At 50.4% G+C, this 19,743-nt stretch overlaps 8 protein-coding genes across 8 annotated transcripts; 2 read left to right on the top strand and 6 right to left on the bottom strand.

Annotated features, from left to right (window-relative positions):
• Window positions 1-35: 35 nt before the first annotated feature.
• On the bottom strand, window positions 36-341 carry AA0111_g2786 (hypothetical protein; the record flags this gene model as incomplete). The annotated part of the gene is made up of 1 exon (XM_028648595.1): window positions 36-341. The coding sequence occupies one exon, from the start codon at window positions 339-341 to the stop codon at window positions 36-38; it is 306 nt and encodes a 101-aa protein (XP_028509704.1).
• Window positions 342-2,489: 2,148 nt separating this feature from the next.
• AA0111_g2785 (hypothetical protein) lies at window positions 2,490-3,465 on the top strand (the record flags this gene model as incomplete). The annotated part of the gene is made up of 2 exons (XM_028648594.1): window positions 2,490-3,052; window positions 3,105-3,465. The coding sequence occupies 2 exons, from the start codon at window positions 2,490-2,492 to the stop codon at window positions 3,463-3,465; spliced, it is 924 nt and encodes a 307-aa protein (XP_028509705.1).
• A 5,051-nt stretch (window positions 3,466-8,516) lies between these two features.
• AA0111_g2784 (putative glucose transporter rco-3) lies at window positions 8,517-10,367 on the top strand (the record flags this gene model as incomplete). Its single annotated transcript, XM_028648593.1, has 3 exons — window positions 8,517-8,658; window positions 8,715-8,963; window positions 9,019-10,367. The coding sequence occupies 3 exons, from the start codon at window positions 8,517-8,519 to the stop codon at window positions 10,365-10,367; spliced, it is 1,740 nt and encodes a 579-aa protein (XP_028509720.1).
• Window positions 10,368-11,723: 1,356 nt separating this feature from the next.
• On the bottom strand, window positions 11,724-12,720 carry AA0111_g2783 (hypothetical protein; the record flags this gene model as incomplete). Its single annotated transcript, XM_028648592.1, has 3 exons — window positions 11,724-12,054; window positions 12,117-12,594; window positions 12,645-12,720. The coding sequence occupies 3 exons, from the start codon at window positions 12,718-12,720 to the stop codon at window positions 11,724-11,726; spliced, it is 885 nt and encodes a 294-aa protein (XP_028509706.1).
• An 803-nt stretch (window positions 12,721-13,523) lies between these two features.
• Window positions 13,524-14,630, bottom strand: AA0111_g2782 (hypothetical protein; the record flags this gene model as incomplete). Its single annotated transcript, XM_028648591.1, has 1 exon — window positions 13,524-14,630. The coding sequence occupies one exon, from the start codon at window positions 14,628-14,630 to the stop codon at window positions 13,524-13,526; it is 1,107 nt and encodes a 368-aa protein (XP_028509707.1).
• A 676-nt stretch (window positions 14,631-15,306) lies between these two features.
• Window positions 15,307-15,991, bottom strand: AA0111_g2781 (hypothetical protein; the record flags this gene model as incomplete). The annotated part of the gene is made up of 3 exons (XM_028648590.1): window positions 15,307-15,348; window positions 15,397-15,573; window positions 15,626-15,991. 3 exons carry the CDS (start codon window positions 15,989-15,991, stop codon window positions 15,307-15,309), a joined length of 585 nt encoding a protein of 194 aa, XP_028509708.1.
• Window positions 15,992-16,737: 746 nt separating this feature from the next.
• Window positions 16,738-17,014, bottom strand: AA0111_g2780 (hypothetical protein; the record flags this gene model as incomplete). The annotated part of the gene is made up of 2 exons (XM_028648589.1): window positions 16,738-16,749; window positions 16,808-17,014. 2 exons carry the CDS (start codon window positions 17,012-17,014, stop codon window positions 16,738-16,740), a joined length of 219 nt encoding a protein of 72 aa, XP_028509709.1.
• An 858-nt stretch (window positions 17,015-17,872) lies between these two features.
• Window positions 17,873-19,334, bottom strand: AA0111_g2779 (hypothetical protein; the record flags this gene model as incomplete). The annotated part of the gene is made up of 5 exons (XM_028648587.1): window positions 17,873-18,455; window positions 18,510-18,646; window positions 18,697-18,933; window positions 18,987-19,054; window positions 19,106-19,334. 5 exons carry the CDS (start codon window positions 19,332-19,334, stop codon window positions 17,873-17,875), a joined length of 1,254 nt encoding a protein of 417 aa, XP_028509276.1.
• Between the last annotated feature and the right edge of the window lie 409 nt (window positions 19,335-19,743).

The raw sequence follows: 19,743 nt of genomic DNA, 5'->3' as shown, positions 1-19,743 counted from the left end.
GTGTATTAGATAGAGATAAAAGTGCCCCCGAGAGCTCAGAATTTTGGCTTCTCATTCGGGCATTCTGCAGGCTTCCCTTTCGTTTCCTGTATCTCGAGAGCCCCCATCTGCATAACGGTGATTTGTTCGGGTGTTAGAAAGCGACCGTCTGGGCCTCGTGGTGGACGCATGCATCCTTGGACCACGCCAGGGGTGTATGGCGTATTCTTCCGTGAGAGAGCCAAGTGCGTGATGAGTTTTTGACGCGCAAGTCGCCTTTTTTGAATGCGGTTCTGCTGCTTGACGTTGAGGTTGTTGGTCGGTGCGTTCGGTGCTTGCTCTTGCTCGGTGGTAGCTGACATGACGACTGACCGCTTTCGTTTTCGGAATGAGATGGCAAGGAAAATTAGATACTGAACTTCTCGGCGAGACAATTAATGTTTTTTTTAGATGGAGCAAATTTTGTGCATTTGTTTGACAGCAGCAAACTGGGAATATGAGACAAGGAGAAAATCAATACAATAGTGCAGCCACATGGCTTGTTGGTGATGACGTATGACAGGGTCAGGCGACGCGGGGGATGCGTTGCTTGTGACCAAACATCACAACACCATCTTGGTGCATTGCGTTTCTCCTCGGACCAGAACAACAGGTTTGCAGCAACCCTTCCAGCATAGGGAATATATCGTTGGATTAGGCTCATGCGCTAGTGCAGCTACGGTGTCGGTAAGCAGTATGATTTTACGCCACAATCCAATAGCTTCCGGTCATTTCCCTAAAGACCGACTGCGGAATAACAACAGGAGTGGATTGTGAGCGTGTCAAGCCACGTTGCACTGCCACACTTTGGTCCCACAGAAATATCACTGCTCGTCCCATGAAGATTGCTCATTTTCGGGTTGATTCAACACGCATACCCTTTCGTAGCGCAAACTCCGGCTGCACTCGAATCCCATGCCTCCTAATTCGGTATGCCCTGCAGAGGCTGATTCTAGCCCTTTTGGCACATCAGACTAACGTACGATAGCGATAAACGTTAGCACTTTCGATCGCCTGACTATTCTTAAAGTAGGTGGGCAGAAACACATTTCAGGGCATCTCAGCAATCACAAGGCTGCCTGCATTCACGTTCGGCAGCATTTCGCGACTGCAGCACCGTTTGAAACAAGCCACAGGCGGAAACAGAAACACGCTACAACTTGTTTCCCCACACACCGATGCATTGTGGATACACTGGATCAGGTCCTTCATGATGGTCTTTAGGCTAAAGTGCAGGTAGAAGTGAACCACTACTGACTCAGGAGATTCGATCCCACCGGCTTGGGATTCCGCATAGACTCTTCCGTTCCCAGAAATCGGAATGGGGAGTCTGAAAACGAACTCGAATGTGCTCAATAATTGACTCCGTTAAGTGTGGTCGCTTTGTATAAGGCTGCTATGACCACACGTCAATCATATATATCCTTCCGAGCCGCGCTTTCGAAAGTCGATTAATGTTTGTTAGCCGCTTTGTATGCAAAGTCTGCGTAAGGTCCCTACTGATAGCACAGGTACGAGATAAATGGGCGCTAAGTGGTAGGTCATAACTCACCGAGGTTGCAGGTGGGTGGGCTTGCGGCTTGCATCCTGATCACCATTCCTCGAGCATGTAGGATCCTCCATGCATCCTTATCGTCACTGTGAGTTTCACATTGAGAGGGCGGAGAAACAATCCACATACCTTCTCATGCATTGAGATTCCGAGGAACCTTCCAGGAGGTAGACGTCGACAGAGAGACCTCAGCGCTAAGAGGTCCCGTATACCACACAAATCTAATGAAAGGAAACCTTCCATCATCCCGATGTGGGCGATATGCTAGACTTTACTTACCAGAACCTGGACTCCACCGAACACTTTTGGCACCGGCAACGCCTTCCATAAAACCTGGTACTTGCACGTCTCCAACGAATAACACCTCCGAATGCCAAGCTTCCGATGCCAAGATCACTGTTTGAAACGGTCAGCCGTACCATTTTGTTGGTGACAGGCCCACTGCTGCGGTAACTAGCACCCAGAAGCGGGTACTACGGCAGTGAACACCACGGTGACAGCTCTCACATCTCGTGTGTTCATCTCGCTTCGCCACAGCTGGGCGGCAGAGCGGAAATAGTACCACCGCCAAGAGACCTCGGCCTCATGCGTCGATGGAAGTAGACGCTGAACAACTGTTTTCTTGTGAAAACAAACGTCAATGATGAGGGGCTCGCAAGGAGTGGGTGGAGAGAAGGAGTCTGGGCACCAAAAACAGTTAGCGACATTGACCGCAAAGGTGAGATAGGTATCTCTGCTCAGGTACATAAGAAGCAACAGCGGACGACAATGAAGAGCCCACTAGCACATTCCTGCACATTGTCTTTCGCTTCTTCCGTCGCTTTTCAGTCTTTCGCTACTACATTCGTTTCTACAGGCTAGTCCTACTATACAATCCTTTTACCTACCAGTCCATTTCAAAAACTATCATCAATTCAACATGAAGCTTTCCATCCTTGCCGGTGCCGCCATTGCGCAGCTCGCCTCTGCCCACTACTTCTTCGATGTCTTGGTCGTTGACGGCCAGGAGTCAAAGGGCTACGAGTTCATCCGCGAGAACACCCGCCCTGAGAAGTACAATCCCACCAAGTGGAAGAACACCCGCGACGACATGACTCCCGATATGGACGACTTCCGCTGCAACAAGGGTGCTTTCGAGTCCGCTGGCCGTACTGGAGTAAAGGAGGTCGCAGCCGGCACCAAGATGGCCATGAAGCTCGGTGTCGGTGCTACCATGAAGCACCCCGGTCCTGCTATGGTCTACATGTCCAAGGCGCCCAGCTCCGTCAAGGAGTACGAGGGTGATGGCGAGTGGTTCAAGATTTTCGAGTCGGGTGTTTGCGACCCCAGCAAGGACTTCTTGGGTACTGCTTGGTGCACTTGGGACAACGACAAGATTGAGTTCACTGTCCCTACTGACGTTCCGGAGGGCGAGTACTTGATTCGCTCGGAGCATGTTGGTATCCACGGTGCTCACGGTGGTGAGGCTGAGTTCTACTACGGGTAAGTTCTTCTCTACACGAATTTCATAGCGACATAAACTAACACTCGACAGATGCGCTCAAGTCAAGGTTACCGGCGGCGGTAGCGGCACCCCCGGTCCCACCGTCAAGTTCCCTGGTGCGTACAAGCAAGATGACGAGTCTTTCAACTTCAGCATCTGGGGTGGCTACAAGGAGTACCCTATGCCCGGCCCAGCTGTCTGGACTGGCGGCAACAGCGGCGGTGCCCAGTCCCCTGCTCAGACTCCTACCGAGGACACTACTTCGCCCGCGCCCTCATCCGCGCCCTCTTCTGCGCCTTCTTCCGCACCTGTTGCTAGCGAGGCTGTTGCGCATAACGCTGAGAACTGCAATGGTGGCAAGGCTAAGCGCGGCCGCCGTGCTTTCCGTGAGGCTCTCCTTCGTAAGGAGTAAGCGCAAGAGTTTTGATTTTTGATCAATGAATGAAGTGGAGATGCCAGAGCATTGAGATGAAGGTGATGGACGATTTAGTCTACCACTTTTCTTGTATACATACTTTTACGAGAGTTGCAGCGGTGCTGCGATTCTCTGTACATATTCCTGGATGACAATGGAATCATTTCCAGAACCTGTGTGCAAGTCTTTCAATGACTGTCGACTGCATAGCGCCTCTTCTTGCCACGCCATCTCGACTAGTGTGAGTACATGACCTACATCTCTCTGATTTCCATAAGAAAATCAATTCCATCGGCCGCTAGCAGTTGTGGGTCGTGCTGGCATTTGGTTGTCCTACCCCAGTAAGAATGACCAGAGCAGTACATTGTTTTTATCCAAAGCATAGAAGAAAGGGGATGTCTAATGAACATTTTGCATTCAGGCGTTGCGGAATTGAGCTAGCCCTTGCATGCTATACAATGTATATCTTCCGTCCATACCTCATCTTATCTTGGATGGCCTTCAGAACAAGCCGCTGTTGTAGCACCCCACGTATTCGTGCCACCATCTCCATCGTCAACACGTATATCCACAAGATGTTAAAGTTCTGTTCGAGTGTGGATTTTGGGTTGATCGTAAGGTTTGATAATAATTCCAAAGCCCTCTGTACGATAGAAACTTGGGTGGTTGGGTGTACCTGCCCTTCCGAACGTGCAATAGTCTCTAGGTAATCCCGCGTTTCTGCATTCACGAGCAGCGGAAACGAGAAGCTCGGAGGGCCCTTGAGCACCGTCCACATGAAAGGTCGAAGTCGTCCAGGTCCTTCGCCTTGAACATCATTCAGCGCCAGCTGGAGCGGCTTATATTGTTTACAAATGTTTTGGTGACCTTCTACGATATCCCACAGATACGCACACATTTCCTGCGCAGAGGAGACAGCGATCTGTCTGGTCGCTTGAGCGTTCTTGATACGAGCGACAAGCATCTTATCATCGAAATACTCTGTGTAGCGCTTACCAGGCTTTTTGTAAGATTCATCGCTAAAGGCAACTTCGGTAGATGCCCGATTTTCAGCCAAAAAACTCAAGACTTCTTCACGTATTTTCATCATAGCGGCTATGATGGATCGGTGATGTACTTCTCCATGAAGCAAATTGAATGCAGTGTCAGAGGCTTGGCAAGCAATTGATGCTAGCGGGAAATGCCGTGACCAGTAACCCCGGATACGGGTGTTAGCGTAGGCAGAACCGGCGCACACCCCATGATAGAAAGAATCCATCAGCCAATGCTCGACAATCTTGGACTCAAGCACCTCCATATGCTTGTAGATATCCATCAGACTCTCGTAACTCGGTGGCATTGGTCCATATGAAGGTGCAGACACTATACGAGATAAGCCTTGCAGGCTATAAATTGTATCCGAATGCTTCTTCAATGCGACAGCGACTCCCCAACTAGGTAGAAAACACAGCTCGATATCATGATCTTGCAAGCTTCTTTTCTCCAAGCCGAGCTCTCCTAGGTCGGCGACCTGCAAACCGTGTAGTAACTTTCCATGTATATCAGTGAGTTCCACATTACCCATCGATGTGGAAAGAATATGGACTGCATCAATCGCTAGGGCACCACTTCGGGGCAAGAGCTTTATTGGAACATCTGGACTCCAGCCTGCCAATTTGGCTAGCTTATGCCAGGGGAACAACGATTCAGGTGTTCTGGAGCTATTGGAAAGTGATGCCGAGATGCTCTTCGCAAGATCAAATTGGTTCCGTTGCCAAGAATGTTCATCGAGCATCCATCCAAGCGGATATGGGTTCATTGATCCAGGCCAATTCAACCCTGAAGACCTTTGTACCTGAGTGGTGTCAAAATGGATGGTGAAAGATGCCGATGGTGCGCATCCTAGGATTACGTCTGTATACAGTTGAGGTGCCCAATCAGGAGCCCAAGAAGGCAGAAACGGGGTAGTCTTAGGCAGTAGAGCAAGCTTGAGGATTTCCAAAGGCGTTGGTCGCAACCGTCGTTCTACACTTGCAAACCAGTGCATGGCCAAGCCTGTGTACAACTGCTGTACGCTGATGTTGTAGTCGATGAGTAGCTGTTCTGCCTCGTCATCGGTGACTAGCCCCATCAAGCCGTAGACACGATCACGCAGATCGCCACAATGACAGTTCTTGGTGGCTACAAGCAAGGAAAAAATATCTCTTGTCGTTCCCTTCTGGCCGAAGTGCTGAAGCCAATTTGTAGGAAGCCCAGATCCCGCTGCAAAAGGTAGGGTATTGATGTTCGAAAGAAGGTCGTCCAAATGCATAGTATGGTCGCCCAAGGTTACACTAGCTGTTTTGCTAAGCATGAGTTCTTGAATCACCCAGATGCGCGAGAAGTAAGGCGTTCGCAACATTACTCTTGAGTCGAAAGTGGAACTGGGAGAAGTTTCTCCACAAAGTTGATTGTTATTCTGTGGTAATACCAAGGAGATATCAACCACATGGTCAAATTTGCCTAGATATGTGAGGACCCTGGCTGCAGATGTATAGATGTTCCTCATTAGCGAGACCTGGTGTCCGCGCTCTTTCAAGTCAAATTGATTGATACAAATGGCATCGACCCAGATGAGGCGGTCGGCGACAGTTCTGAATCGCCGGAGCGCCGCCGAACAGTTCGTCGTGACTGGCAGTACGTCGTACTGTGGGCCGAGAAAGATAGTCTCGCATAGGGAGGAGTCACCCTTGTAGTCTGCCCAAGTATACGAAAACGCCTCGAAGATAGGTCGGCATGGATCGCGAAGTCGATGAATCTCTAGGGTACCGCAAATGGGGTAGTTTGTGTCTCCGCTACCGTGAAGGCGCAGAAGACGAATGGAGTCCGCATCCGTGAGACGTGAATAGATTCCCTGGAACAAGGAACCTGGCCCGCTTCGACTTAGTGGCTGCTGCAGCAGGGATTGCTGTTCAGATTGCAGCGCTGTTCGCAATGGCCGAGGAGAAGCGGTACCAGCCCATTCGTCAATATTCGCCAGTAGACAAGTCAACAGCTCTGAGCCTCCGCTATGGCCACTTGGAGCTTGGGAAAACAAGCTTGGAGGCCATGTGCATATCAGCTGTGACCGTGGTGTATCCGGCGGGGGTGCAGGAGGGGAAATCGGATGGATAGGCGCTAGCTTAGGCGCCTTGCGCACACATCTACGGCACCCTGGCTGGCTATCCTCCCACTCAAGATCCAATTTTGCGCATGTCGCGTCATGCCACGCCATGAAAACAGATTTAATGGTTTCGACGGCGTAGATGCGAGTCGTTCGGGAGGAACACTGTCAAGGCAGTCGAGGAAGGCTGAAGGATTGCGGTTGTGAAGGCTACCCCGCCGACCTCGCGGTCATTGGCCAGCCTTGCTGCATTGCATTGTCTCGGCGCGCAGACAAGCAAAGGACTAAAATCTATACTGATGATAAGTAGATAAGCAGACACGTCTTTCATCAAGAATAAATTGCAGTACCCTGACAATTGCAGAACATCTCTTGCAACTCTCGACTGATCAAACTACGTCTCCATGGAGCTGCAGAGGCATTGGACATTCCAAAGGCTGTAGCTGAAGAGGTTATGCATCATGCGATGCTCGAGTGAGATGATGTGGGGAGAGATGGCACAAACGTTTGGAGAAAGTTGGGTACACGGGACCATTTGTGGGACCGAAGATAGGTGCATGTGGAGTCATGCGCTGGGCTGGAAAAACGTCGGGAAAGCAGCTGTCGGAGTAGGCGAGAAAGCTTTGTCATGTACTTGCTTGCCAGGAGCCGAGACGCAGAAGATTTTCTCATTGCGACTCGAGGACATGGGGCAGAATTCTTTTCCACGTCAAGCTCTTCGGGCTGAGCCACTAGCGCGTTCTAGAGCCAATCAGACCTGTGGGCCGGATCGGACCAAAGCCTGGGGAGCCCTCCGCGTGATTTGCACCGACCAACGTGAAGGAACAGCCTCGGCATGCGCTTCCTCATCCAGGTGGCGGCCATCACGACTATCACGTTTTACTTCTCGTATAGAAGGGACTGGCCTTGAGTTTCCCATAGTCGGATGACCTGCAGCCGCACCTGGAACGGTGTGCAAGGGCATCCTGGCTAGAGGTTTCGACTGTCGGGACAGGAAGGGGAGGCTGGTTGGTGGTGCTGGGGTAATTGCATTGACTCGCGGAGTCACACGCGCTTAATTAGGAGCTCCGACGGGCAGCGAGGTATCGTCTCGTATTGGCCGTAAGGCGTCCATGACCAACGACTTCAGCATCAGCAGTTCATGGTCATGACGGCCACTGTTGCATTAGCTCACCGCCACCAGGTCTTGTTCTGGGGAAGGGACAAGAGGCGGGTGAAAGTATAGCACAGGCCATTCACTCGGCGCATCGTCAGAGCAGCATTGCAGTGAGCTCGAGTAGACGTAGGCGGCGCTGGCGGAGTGAGCCGAGCATAGGGCGCCGCAGACCTGGTATCGGGGGCTAGCGTAGTTAAGGCTCTGCTTGCTCCAGGCGCACGTTAGCCGACTCCATGGGCAACAATAGACTCCATGGGCCACGATGGTGGGGTCTAGTGAAGTGGGAACCCTTGGTCGGGGAACCCTCACGTGCGGCTCTGAAAACCTGGAAGCGTTCTAGACTGTAAATTGCGCAGTCCGTGCGCTGGTCGCCAAGGGCAGATTACAGCCGGTCCAAATGCCGGTCCGACACTTGTCAAATTGCTAGGCTAGTCGGGCCTGGAGAAAGAGCTGGAGAGGGCAAAACGCGGGCGACCATACCCCAGATGGCCAGTGGCGCACACCTTTCACTGGCCTGCCGGGCTAACGCACCCAATAGCAGGGAAGCACAGACGCCGACTAGCTGAGACGCAATGTTACCTAGCCATTTCTGCGGTACGCTTGTTGCGCAGAACAGCTAGATCTCAAATCTCCAGCATTGTTATTAACCCTCAACGCACCCCGTTCAGATTCACCTCTTCGTCCAAGGCCGCTTGCGAGTTCTACCTGCACAGCTTCAGATAGAGCGCATCGTCAACTTCTCCTGCCTACACCTTCGCTCCATCTCTCAACATGAGCAACCACGACATGGCCGACGAGGCCGCCAACCCCAAGGGCATCCAAGCTACCACTGATGTCAACATGACTGAGTGCCCCGTTACCTGGAAGGCCTACCTCCTTTGTGCTTTCGCATCCTTCGGCGGTATCTTCTTCGGTAAGATGATGATCGACAATGCTTGCGACTTCAGCCGCTAACCACATATCCTATAGGTTACGATTCCGGTTATGTTAACGGTGTGCTCAACTCGCCTCTTTTCATCGAGGAGGTCGAGGGACCCATCTGCCCCCAGGGTCTTGACACCCCCGGTGGCGTTTGCGCTATCAGCTCCAGCAACACCTCGCTCATTGTGTCGATCCTGTCCGCTGGTACCTTCTTTGGTGCTCTCATCGCTGGTGATCTCTCAGACATGATTGGTCGTAAATGGACGATCGTTCTGGGTTGTCTCATCTACATCATCGGTACGAAATTCCCGCACGTACTACCATGTTGATCAGCCGCTAATCCCCGCTTTAGGTGTTGTCCTGCAAATGGCTGCAAGCGGACGTGACCTCCTTGTCGCTGGTCGTGCCATCGCCGGTGTTGGTGTCGGTTTCGAGTCTGCTATCGTCATTCTCTACATGTCCGAGATTTGCCCCAAGAAGGTTCGTGGTGCGCTCGTCTCTGGTTACCAATTCTGCATCACGATTGGTCTCCTTCTCGCTGCCTGCGTCAACTACGCCGTTCAGGACCGTGGTGACACTGGCGAGTACCGCATTCCCATCGGTATCCAGTTCGCCTGGGGTCTTATCTTGGGTACTGGTATTGCTTGCCTTCCCGATTCCCCTCGTTACTTTGTCAAGCGCGGCCGTCCCGATGAGGCCAAGAAGGCCCTAATGAAGATCCGTGGTGTACACCCAACCAGCCCCGATGCCGCCCACCTCAGGTCCCTGGTCGAATTTGAGCTTGCCGAGATCATCGCCAACGAGGAGTACGAGCGCGAACTTATCCCCGCTGGTGGCTGGCTTGCCGGATGGATGAACTGCTTCAAGGGTTCCCTCTTCCAGTCCAACTCCAACCTCCGCAAGACCATTCTCGGTACTTCTCTCCAGATGATGCAACAGTGGACTGGTGTCAACTTCATCTTCTACTACTCCACACCCTTCTTGCAATCGACCGGTGCCATCAGCAACACCTTCTTGATCTCGCTCGTCTTCACCCTGGTCAACGTCTGCTCCACTCCTCTTTCCTTCTACGGAATGGAGAAGTTCGGTCGCCGCACACTCCTCCTCTTCGGTGCCCTCGGTATGTTGATCTGCCAGTTCTTGGTTGCCATCATCGGTGTTACTCAGGGATTCAACAACTCCTCCACTCTCCCCGATGGTTCCACCCGCGCCAACAACATCTCCGCTGTCAACGCCCAGATCGCCTTCATCGCCATCTTCATCTTCTTCTTCGCTACCACCTGGGGTCCTGGTGCCTGGGTCCTCATCGGTGAGGTCTTCCCTCTTCCCATCCGTTCGCGTGGTGTTGCCCTCTCCACTGCCTCCAACTGGCTCTGGAACACCATCATCGCCGTCATCACCCCCTACATGGTTGGCAAGGATGAGGGTAACCTGAGGTCCTCCGTCTTCTTCATCTGGGGAGGTCTCTGCACCATTGCTTTTGTCTACACCTACTTCTTGGTTCCCGAGACCAAGGGTCTCTCCCTCGAGCAGGTCGATCAGATGATGGCCGAGACTACCCCCCGTACCTCCGCCAAGTGGCGCCCAACCCACACCTTCGTCGAGAGCTCTCTCCAGAAGGGTGGCACCGCCATGATCGAGAGGAACGGTTCTGTTGTCATCGACACCGAGAAGAACAACCGCACTGCCTCCGTTCACTAGATGGAGTAACTGGTAGTGTTTTATTCATGTTGTAATGACACGAATGAGTCACTTGTACGAAGTAATGTTTGGGTTCTGTGAAACGTAAAGTAAAGCATAACACGAAGGAAAGGAAGGACTATATACCTCTGCGATACCTCAGTAGTTTATTCTATAGCATAAACTACATCTTTAATCTTGCACATCGATCTCCAAAACTCTAATCGTGATTGTTCACTTTGGCAAATCGGTCTTGTTGCTTTTTACACCGCACGTCTAATCTTAGTCGATAATATATGCTCAAACCCCGCTCCTACTTCCTCGATTCTTCTTTCAACTCGACCTCACTACCCCTCTCTGTCTCTCTCTCTCTCTCTCTTCCTCATCCCCTTCTATTTTTCACCATCTACCCTAGCAAGCGCGAACAGTGTTTACCACTTCTGACGGAGTCGAAGATAGCTGACCACTGCGGATGTCAAGCCACATAGATGACAGAATCAATCAATGTGGTGAACGACTTGAATAGAAACAATCAGAGTGGACAATATTAACTTGGTAGTTTGAAAGGGCGGCGAGATTAAATGTTGCGTGCAGGGCGCCATTCTATCCCAAGCTTCCAGGTAGCAGCGCCAAGTAGAAGGCGCTGACAGTTTTCTGCATCACGCGGCAGAAGCGAGCAAGTGGAACCGGGCAGCTGCGAACAACAGGCCTGAGCGGGTCCGACCAAAGCTTATATATATATTTAGTCTAGCGTCTCCGACTAGTCTCGGAGGTCCCTCGTCGGGTCTGTGTGTGCCTCAGCCATTCTCTTTTTGCGTCCGTCCTCACATCATCAGTGCCGTGCGTGAAAACTTGTTATCGCCTCCACGCGAGGTTTGCGACACCATCATCGAATTTGTCCTAAATGCGCGTCCAGCGACTAACCTGCACTCTTCCAGACAACGAAGTGCATCACAATTTTCCCAACAACTGGTTTTCGATGCGGTATTCCAGCTGCCGCCTTCGGTAAAGAAAATAAGGCTGTAACTCCACGTACCAGAAAAACAAAAGAAGAGGAAAACAAAGAAACATCTCAAGATGTCCACGTAGAACTTTCCCTTGTGGTAAATTGAAGAACAGGTCTCATACATGAATGAGCTGAGTCCTGAGCTGACTTGAGAAGACATACTGGATACTCAACATCTGGTCATGAGATTGCTTAGTATTCGATCTACGAACTACATGCTTTCAGCGCGGTACGGAAAGTATGACGTATATAGTTCCCAGTCACGGGTCTCATTGGCCATAGTAATGACGAAGCTGAGTTGATGAGATGTTGGAAAGGAGTATATTCTCAGTAAGTGGAGAGAGTACTGCTAAACCACCCAGCCGCACTTATCAGACCTTGAGCAACACATTCTCGGTCCATTCCCACAACTTCTCTGCTAGAGCTTGATTTTTAGCCTCTGCTGTCAATCTTTCCGTCGAATCTACACCCACTGGCGTGTAGTATGCTCCATTCTTCAATGCTCTCTTCCCCGCTCCGGCTGCGCTCCAAAGCTGGTTCAGAACACCCTGGTGCGGCTCAAGCCACTTTTCGCCTGAAAGCCGCGACGTTACATTCACGAAGAACTTGCTCAAGCCAGCCATCTCGGTATTCATTGGTGTCTTGACGAGCCCCGGGTGGATCACCACAGATGTCAGCTCTGGGTGCCGACGTGCGAGCTCCCTCGTAAAAAGAATAGTCGCGAGTTTAGACTGACCATAACGGATCCACCCCCTAATACCAACCTGGACATCGTGCTTCCAGATTCGAGCTCCTCGAAGGAAATGCCACCTTTGATGGCGCGGTGGAATTCGTAACCCGCAGAGGTGGTGTTGATGATGCGAACATCTGAGTTGGGATCTTTGGCTGTCTTGAGTAGGACGGGTAATAATTGTTTGGTGAGCATCGCGTGGCCGAGATAGTTCGTCGCGAACTGGATCTCGTAGCCATCGATGCTCAGAGCGGCTGGCTTGGCTATAATCCCAGCGTTGTTCATTAGTATGTCGAGGCGATCGTGTTTGAACCCTTCCGCTATGGTTTCCTTGACAGCGCGAAGGGATGAGAGATCCATCTTGATGAAGCTCAACGATGCTGTTGGGTATTTGACTTTGATGTCGGAGATCAATTTGTTTGCTGCAATGATATTCCGGCCTGTGAAATAGATGTGCGAAGGGTTATGCGCCGCGAATGCTCGAACACTTTCTTCTCCTAAACCGGCGGTGCCTGAGATGGTTGTTAGGGCGCTGTCAACATCTAGGGAGCGATGTATAAACCTCCGGTTATCACGATAACCTTGCCCGAAAGGTCGCCAACATCCTTTGCGGGGTCGAAGTCTTTGAAGCCTTGCATATCGAAGGTAAGGCCCGAAGGTGCGTTAATCCTGATGTCTCTTTTTTCGCAGGCGAATGATTGTTTTATATGTACAGCTGATCATCATTGAGGATTGCAGCGGACGAAAAGTTGAGAGGATTTCGGTGTTGGTCTTCGGGTTGTGGTTCGACATGCGCCTCCATCGGGGGGATATGTGGCCGCAGTGTGCAAAACGTAGGCATGGGCGACGAAAGTGCAAAAACCCTATGCAACATTGCATGAACCCGAAACCATATTTGAGAAAAAATTATATGCAACATCAGCACGTTTGTTAGTGGTATGTAAACACGCTAGATGCGAGGGATACGAACAATCGATACTGGGTGTTATAAGATATCAGGCAGATCTAGGATACAAACATGGAAGATCTTGGTCTTCTTCGCCGAGCGGGTGATCTAGCCTAGTCGGGCCAGACTAGTGGTGTGAACTCATGACAAAGTGAACACGGCCAAACCTGTAACACTAGATAGTTACAAGACCATGTAGATGCTTGGTTCGTACGGGTTCGAAAATAACTTCTACCTTCTATTCACCGCGAGGATAGATCATATCACGGAACTCAATGATAACGTCCTTTAACCAAACGGATCGAAAGTGCTCGGATCGTAATCCTTCCCCTCTTGCCACATCTCGACTACAACCTTATCCTCCCATATGCCATTCGACCTTCTCTTCTGCCATTTTCGGGACACGGTATAGTGCCATATCTTTGTACTTCCACCCGGTGCGAGGAAGTCCACTTCGATTTGTTGAATCGCGCTTTTCGGACCAAAGTCATGCCATTAGCGCAGCATTAATTTGTGGGCAACCTTCTCTTTGATCTGAGGTGAGCCCCATGCATCTGAATGCGGGTACGAAATCAACTGGTCTGAGTCTAACTGCAGATACAGTCTGAGTTGAAGCTGTGTGAGGTGGCGGAATGAAGTCAGCGCTGAGTGGATAGATCGGTAAGCCGCGGCGCTCGGCGGTGTCCATGGCGAAGATGACAGAGTTGAGGATTCAAGCGACGAAACACCATGCCTCTGCGAGCTGGATATGGTGAAGAGCTTCCTCAGACGTGCGATGGCCGATGTCTTGCGCGTAGCCTGATCATCCGGCCATACGCTCAACCCCTTCGTTCCCTCTTTCCTCTGCACTCTCATTGGCAATCGCAATACCTTTACCCCTCGAGCTGTCTCCGCTAGATTGTAAAAGTGCTCGGGTTCCCACGCTACATCCCTCCAATACTTTGCTTCCAAACTACGCAGGCTCTGTCCATGCTTGGCTAGAAGTTTAGGTCGCACCATCTGCACGTGGACGTCATCTTCACAACACGTCTTCACATTTCTCAGTGCATCGATTGAATTGAGAAAACGCTCAAGAACTTTCATGTCCTGGTTCGAGTTCCAACAGGCCCTCGCAGCGCCCATGTAACCCTCCCGGAAGCCGAAGTTAAATGTCTTGAGCTGTGAGACACGTCCTGTCAATGCTTGTAGAAGGGCTGTAGGGGTACCTTCACCGAAATCTAGGGTATGTAGCTGACTCCAGTCCATGCAACGTGACCACATCTGACAATGCTCTGCAGTTGAAAAGTAGTTCTGATGCTTTGGATCTAAGGTCAACTCCTCGAGTGCCGGGAACATATCACCCTCCCGAAACGGAAGATTGAGTGGGCTCTCTTGGTAGTCGTCATTCATGTGTCCGGAAAGGGCGCCGACTTGCAAACGCAGAGTCTTCAAGTTGCGGGCTTGGAGTAGGCACTGTTTCAGCTCGGACATCTCCGAAGGACAAACGGCTTCTGGTCCGTATGCAAGAGCAGTAAAGTCCAGGTTGTCCAGATGTGAAGACGACAGAACAGCCTTGTCCATTGGATGAGGTCCACGATCGTTGTTGATGTATGTAAGTCGCATATTAGGGCGATTTACCAACAGTGCCTGCAATGAAGGCGGAAAGGGGTACGAAGTCTCCCACCTGTGATGTGTCAGCTTTCTAGAGCTGTGGTGCGATCGCGTGGGATTTACGATATTCTCTGTAGCTGCACCAAATGACTCCAGCAGTCTACCAATAATTTTACGAGCTTTTCGCAAATCGCAGGATCATATCGGACGGGTCTGACTCGAATGCTTCTTATTTTTTCGCCGGTCGCCTTACCTGGCATTCGCGTTCTTTGTAGGATTGTTGTTTCAACGTCGTTCACACCTGCAAGCGTAATCTCGCGAAATAGAAACTCCTCAGAAGAACTTCTGCTTGCGCGGCACACAACTCGAAGCGCGTGGAACGCCGCATGATCGTCGTGAAAGAGTTGAGCAAAGATACCGGAAAGAACACTTTGCGGTAGGGCGACAAATTGAGAAGACATTGTCAACGATGCGCGCATATTTCGCACAGTTAGAGATAATTGCTATTGTGGCTGAAAGCAGCTTGTCTGCGTTCGAGACGGCAGACTGTATATATGTGAAAGTGCAGCCTGGTGGAATTACCCCGTTTCTACACAGCCCGTGCCACACGCTTGGATAAAATAGATTACAGTACACGACTTAGCGCCCACCAACTAGCACCGCCTCTTGTCAGGGTTCGCTGTTCCGACTACGCCGACCCATCGCTGCAGTATCGTGGGATGACAGCATACTGTTCATCGCGTCAGTAGACTTCTTTTGAAGATTACATGTGACTCACTTCATCGCTCCAGAGAGAGTAATGTTTGCTCCACTTGGTTTTGAAAACTGTTGGCGCTTCTATGTTTCCAAAGAGCTCTGCACCAGCATCCATACCGTAGCAGTAGATAAAGGGCTGATTGCTGCCAACTTTCGTATTCGCATACAACTGCGCATACGAATCGACACCCGGATCGAGCTATTCATATGTCCGACGCTTTCAATGTTGTCACTCTCACGCTTATGCTTACCGCAGCATTAGATATTGCAGAGCTATCAAACACAATGCCGAACGTCACTTTTGGGATAATGTGTGCAGTGACCTTGCCCGAGGCATCCAGGTCCCAAGTAAATTGGTCATGGACACCGCATCCAGAAACATCTTTCTTCGTAGTCTCCTCGTCGGGTTTGTCGTCCTCACCATCGGGGATGGGATATCGCATGGAGTAGTCCCGGCCAGGCATCTCCATCTCATACATTGCATTGATTTTCAGTTGCGCTTCTCCAGCGAGTGAACCAATGATGCGGAAATCAGGGCCGATGGTCACAAAACCAGGAACGCGGAAGGTTGCGCCAAAGTTGTGGGCTCCAAACAGCTCAACATCCTGACATACCATCTACTCAAGTACTCATGCTATCAGGGCTCTCCGATCCATGCGGTCTCATCGAACAGCCCAACGGCATTGCTCATGCACGCTTCGTCGCCTGGAACCTTGCGGTGATGAACAACTGTGCGTAGATAACATACCGCACACTGTCGGGATCGTCGTTCTAAAACATTATCAGGTAGTGGTATCCGATATGGCTATGACTATTGCGTGAGTATGATTGGCTTCAACCCAACGTACACATCGTACGTGGCACCGTGGGGCGCCACGACGGTGCCTTCTGCGAATGCGATGGGAATGGTTGCCAACATGCTCGATGAGACTACGACTCCTGGCAGTTTATCATCTGAGCATATATCGGTCAGTGTGAGTGTCACTTCAGCGTCGAACGAGGCTACGTCTTCTGCGACTGTACAGCCACACTTTCACAGGCATAAAAGGGCGCATGGGCATTTGTAATCACGCTCTGAATCTTCTTCCAAGTGTCTGTCTATACATCGATCATCGATCAGTTACATCGAAGCTGCACTGTTCCTTGTATTTATCCATACTACAATCATGTTGGACTAAACAGCCAAGAGTGCATGAGTTTTCATTCAGGCTCTCCATTCGGCGATATATGAAGCTATCATATCCAGTCCGCACGCCGGAACACATAACATATGACAAACGCGACAAATCTTTCGGTGAAGTTCCTCCTCTTGCATGTATCATCATGTACTTTCTTACTGCCCATCGCAAGTCACGACAGCATCCTAACAAGGCGGCTATTGAGATCGGATTGTCAGCACTGACCAGGAGAATATGCAAACCAGAAGAACTTACCAGCCCACCGCAAGGGCTACAAGATTCAAAGTCCGATGGCGCGATACAAGTAAGCTTTCGACATTGTCCATCTACAATGCAGCTTGCTTCAGTCTCGCGTGATGAAAGATCTCGTAGGACCTTGTTCGGTCCTTCCTCGATTGTGCCGCTAGGCGTTGCAATTGTGAGTCCTATAAATATAGTAGAGAGAAATATTGAGAGTTGCATAACGAAAGTTTGTAGTAAAGCTCGGTCTTGGGTGGTTGAACTGTGCGACTATAGGTTGTTGCAGATTAGTGAGAGCAAAGGAGGCTCCTTTGATGCTGTATATATATGTGTCCTAGAACCGAGATTAATGATCAACTTCGACATGACTATCAGGTCAGATTCTCCTATGACTACGTAATCTCTGATCACTAGGTCTTATAGTAAGACTGTTAGCTTTCGCTACGATGATCGGTATATCAAGGTCTTGGGAACCGGAAACCGTGGTATGCTGAGCAGTATGGCTGCAAGTGATACGACCTCGGGACCTAGCCGGCGCTACTCTACGGGAGTGGGCCTGGTGCTTATGTGAGCGCTAGTAGTCCCTCAAAACACGAAGCATCGATCAAACAACACGTGGGAAAAGCATTCTTATAGTCTAATCTATGAAACACTTTTTTTTGCTGTTCTTGGCGGGCCCATTGCGTCTCCCTCCTGTCGATGTTATCGTCCACTTCATCACATCCTATGGACTGTCAACCATGTTAAATATGATGCGCGCATTCAAAACCAGCTAGTTATGAATTTACCTACCACGCGCGAGACTTGATGCAGGTTGCGCGAAAGCGCACAGCTCCATCCATTGGAGTCGTCTGCGGCTTTTTCGAGGCTGCCATGTGTCACATGCCAACCCGCAGAAGTTTCAAAACTGTCAAAGCCTCCGAAAAGTGTATAACGCAACACAGAATGCTTTCGTGGATGAAAATTGTTAATCTTCGTATCCATGAAAGTAGGATCGGTAGTTGGCAGAACTTTTAGTTTGGATGATAGGTATGGAGGTGATCATAGGGTGCTTTTCCCGCTCAATACGAGAAGGCTTGTCTATTTGTGGGGAACAGGACTCTGTTTTCTTTCGTCCCATTCAAACTCTCTCGTCAGAGTGATCCCTCTTTCTCTTCTATCATTTGGAGGCGACTCGCTTATCCGGACTTCGCTCGATGCCTTGCGTCCTGCATTAGGACACTCTCCATGCACATGGGTTGTTGTTAGACCTATCTCATCCTCATCTAACCGAGATCTACCCCATGGCTCATGGTCTTTATTCGATCTCATCCATGACTTCCTGTCGGTTCGAATCTCCGTTTGAGTGACTGTGGTGCCCTCCAACGTATCATTGACCTTTATCTTCCGCGTGCGTTTTTTGGAAATCGTTTCGAGTGGATCTAGCGAGTGCGCAGGAGATTCCATGTGGTGCGAACCTTTGAGCGTGGATGGCAGGCTCCTAGAGAGCACATCCGTGACTTGCAGAAGCAGCGGACGAAGGGTGGGCAGGCAACCGGAGATGATGCCGACCGAGGGTTCTACGGAAGACCAGATGAATACGTCACTCTTCGCCCAGCTAATGTCTGTTGTATTAACGAGGTGAACAATAGTGATGATGCGGTATAGAGACGCAAAACAGACACTGGACAAGTCAGTGATTCTTCATTGCGTAAGCTTGCTGTGGTCCAGGACTTACAAACTGCCGAGTAAAAACGTGAGGATCACTGCGACCTTTTGCGATCGTCCCATGTTCAGCTTGAGCACGCTTTGTACAGGTATCGTAAGGATACATATATCGCCAAAAAGATTGATAATACCGATACCAAGATAGAACTGGAGTCTCGTCAGTTGCGAACGGCGATTTTGGTTTGAGGAGAGCTCACCTTTGCCTCGTTCACCAGTACCACGCCTTCACCACCATACCACTGATTCCAATAGTAGTGTAATGGTCGTGTGTACAATGGTAAGACGATGTGGTTAGTGATTAGATAACCGGCAGTGAGAACGACGCAAAACCAGCCAAGCCATGTCATCCCAAAAATTCGACGATATAAAGCCAGAATTGAGAATTTGATAACACACAAACTCCATGTGTAGATGTACACATACGCGAAAGTGATCTAGCCGCTGTCAGCACTGATATACTGTCGTGCTACAGGAAGTAACAACGCACTATTGTGATTTGTCGCATTTCATACGGCCCCAAAGACCATATGTGCTTTCCGAGACCGAAGAAGCCCCCTGATCTTGATGTCAGCAGATGTCGCAAATTTTCATGATCAAGTACCCTACCTGCGATGCAGCAAGCCAAGTTGCCAGCATTCAAAGCCAACCCAAGAAACATTAGATAGTCGTCCAGTCCCAGTACCTCACGTTTAAGACGCAGGCGAGTGAGGAGACGCAACGCGACGAAAACGAACGAAAGAACAAAAAGCACAATGCCGATAGCATTGTTGGAAGCAGTGCGTGACTCCGACAAGTCAATACCAGGCGGCGGGTTAGCAAAGTAGTCAAATGCCATGTTTACAGGCTGGTTGCGTTGAGGTAGAACAGGACGGAGTGACAAATGTCAAAACTGTGCAACGGGCTTCGAGCCTTCAACACCGATTGTCGAAACACATGCTCAATACACCGAACGCATCAGTGCAGCACGATATCGAGCAGGGTAGGGCACCGAGTCACAGAAAGCACTTGGCAGCGGATATTTTCCGAAGTCGGTACGATTGAGAGACCAATCGGTATAGTTTCCTGTGGGACGTGAGTGTTGTGCAGCCAAAGAGAAAGAGTCCTTACAAAAATTTGTAGCTAGCTTAGGTGGAGACGCCGTTTGCATTGACTACATATATTCAGGGTCATAACGCTTCCGAAGGGACGTGTGGTGTGACGGGCCAGGTACTTGCTGCATATCGTCCTATCACAAGTAACGACAG

This window comes from Alternaria arborescens (assembly GCF_004154835.1).
Source record: "Alternaria arborescens strain FERA 675 chromosome Unknown contig_5, whole genome shotgun sequence".
In the NCBI taxonomy this organism is placed as follows: domain Eukaryota; kingdom Fungi; phylum Ascomycota; class Dothideomycetes; order Pleosporales; family Pleosporaceae; genus Alternaria; species Alternaria arborescens.
The sequence above is the reverse complement of the archived record's forward strand: the minus strand, read 5'-3'. Positions and strand labels throughout refer to the sequence as shown.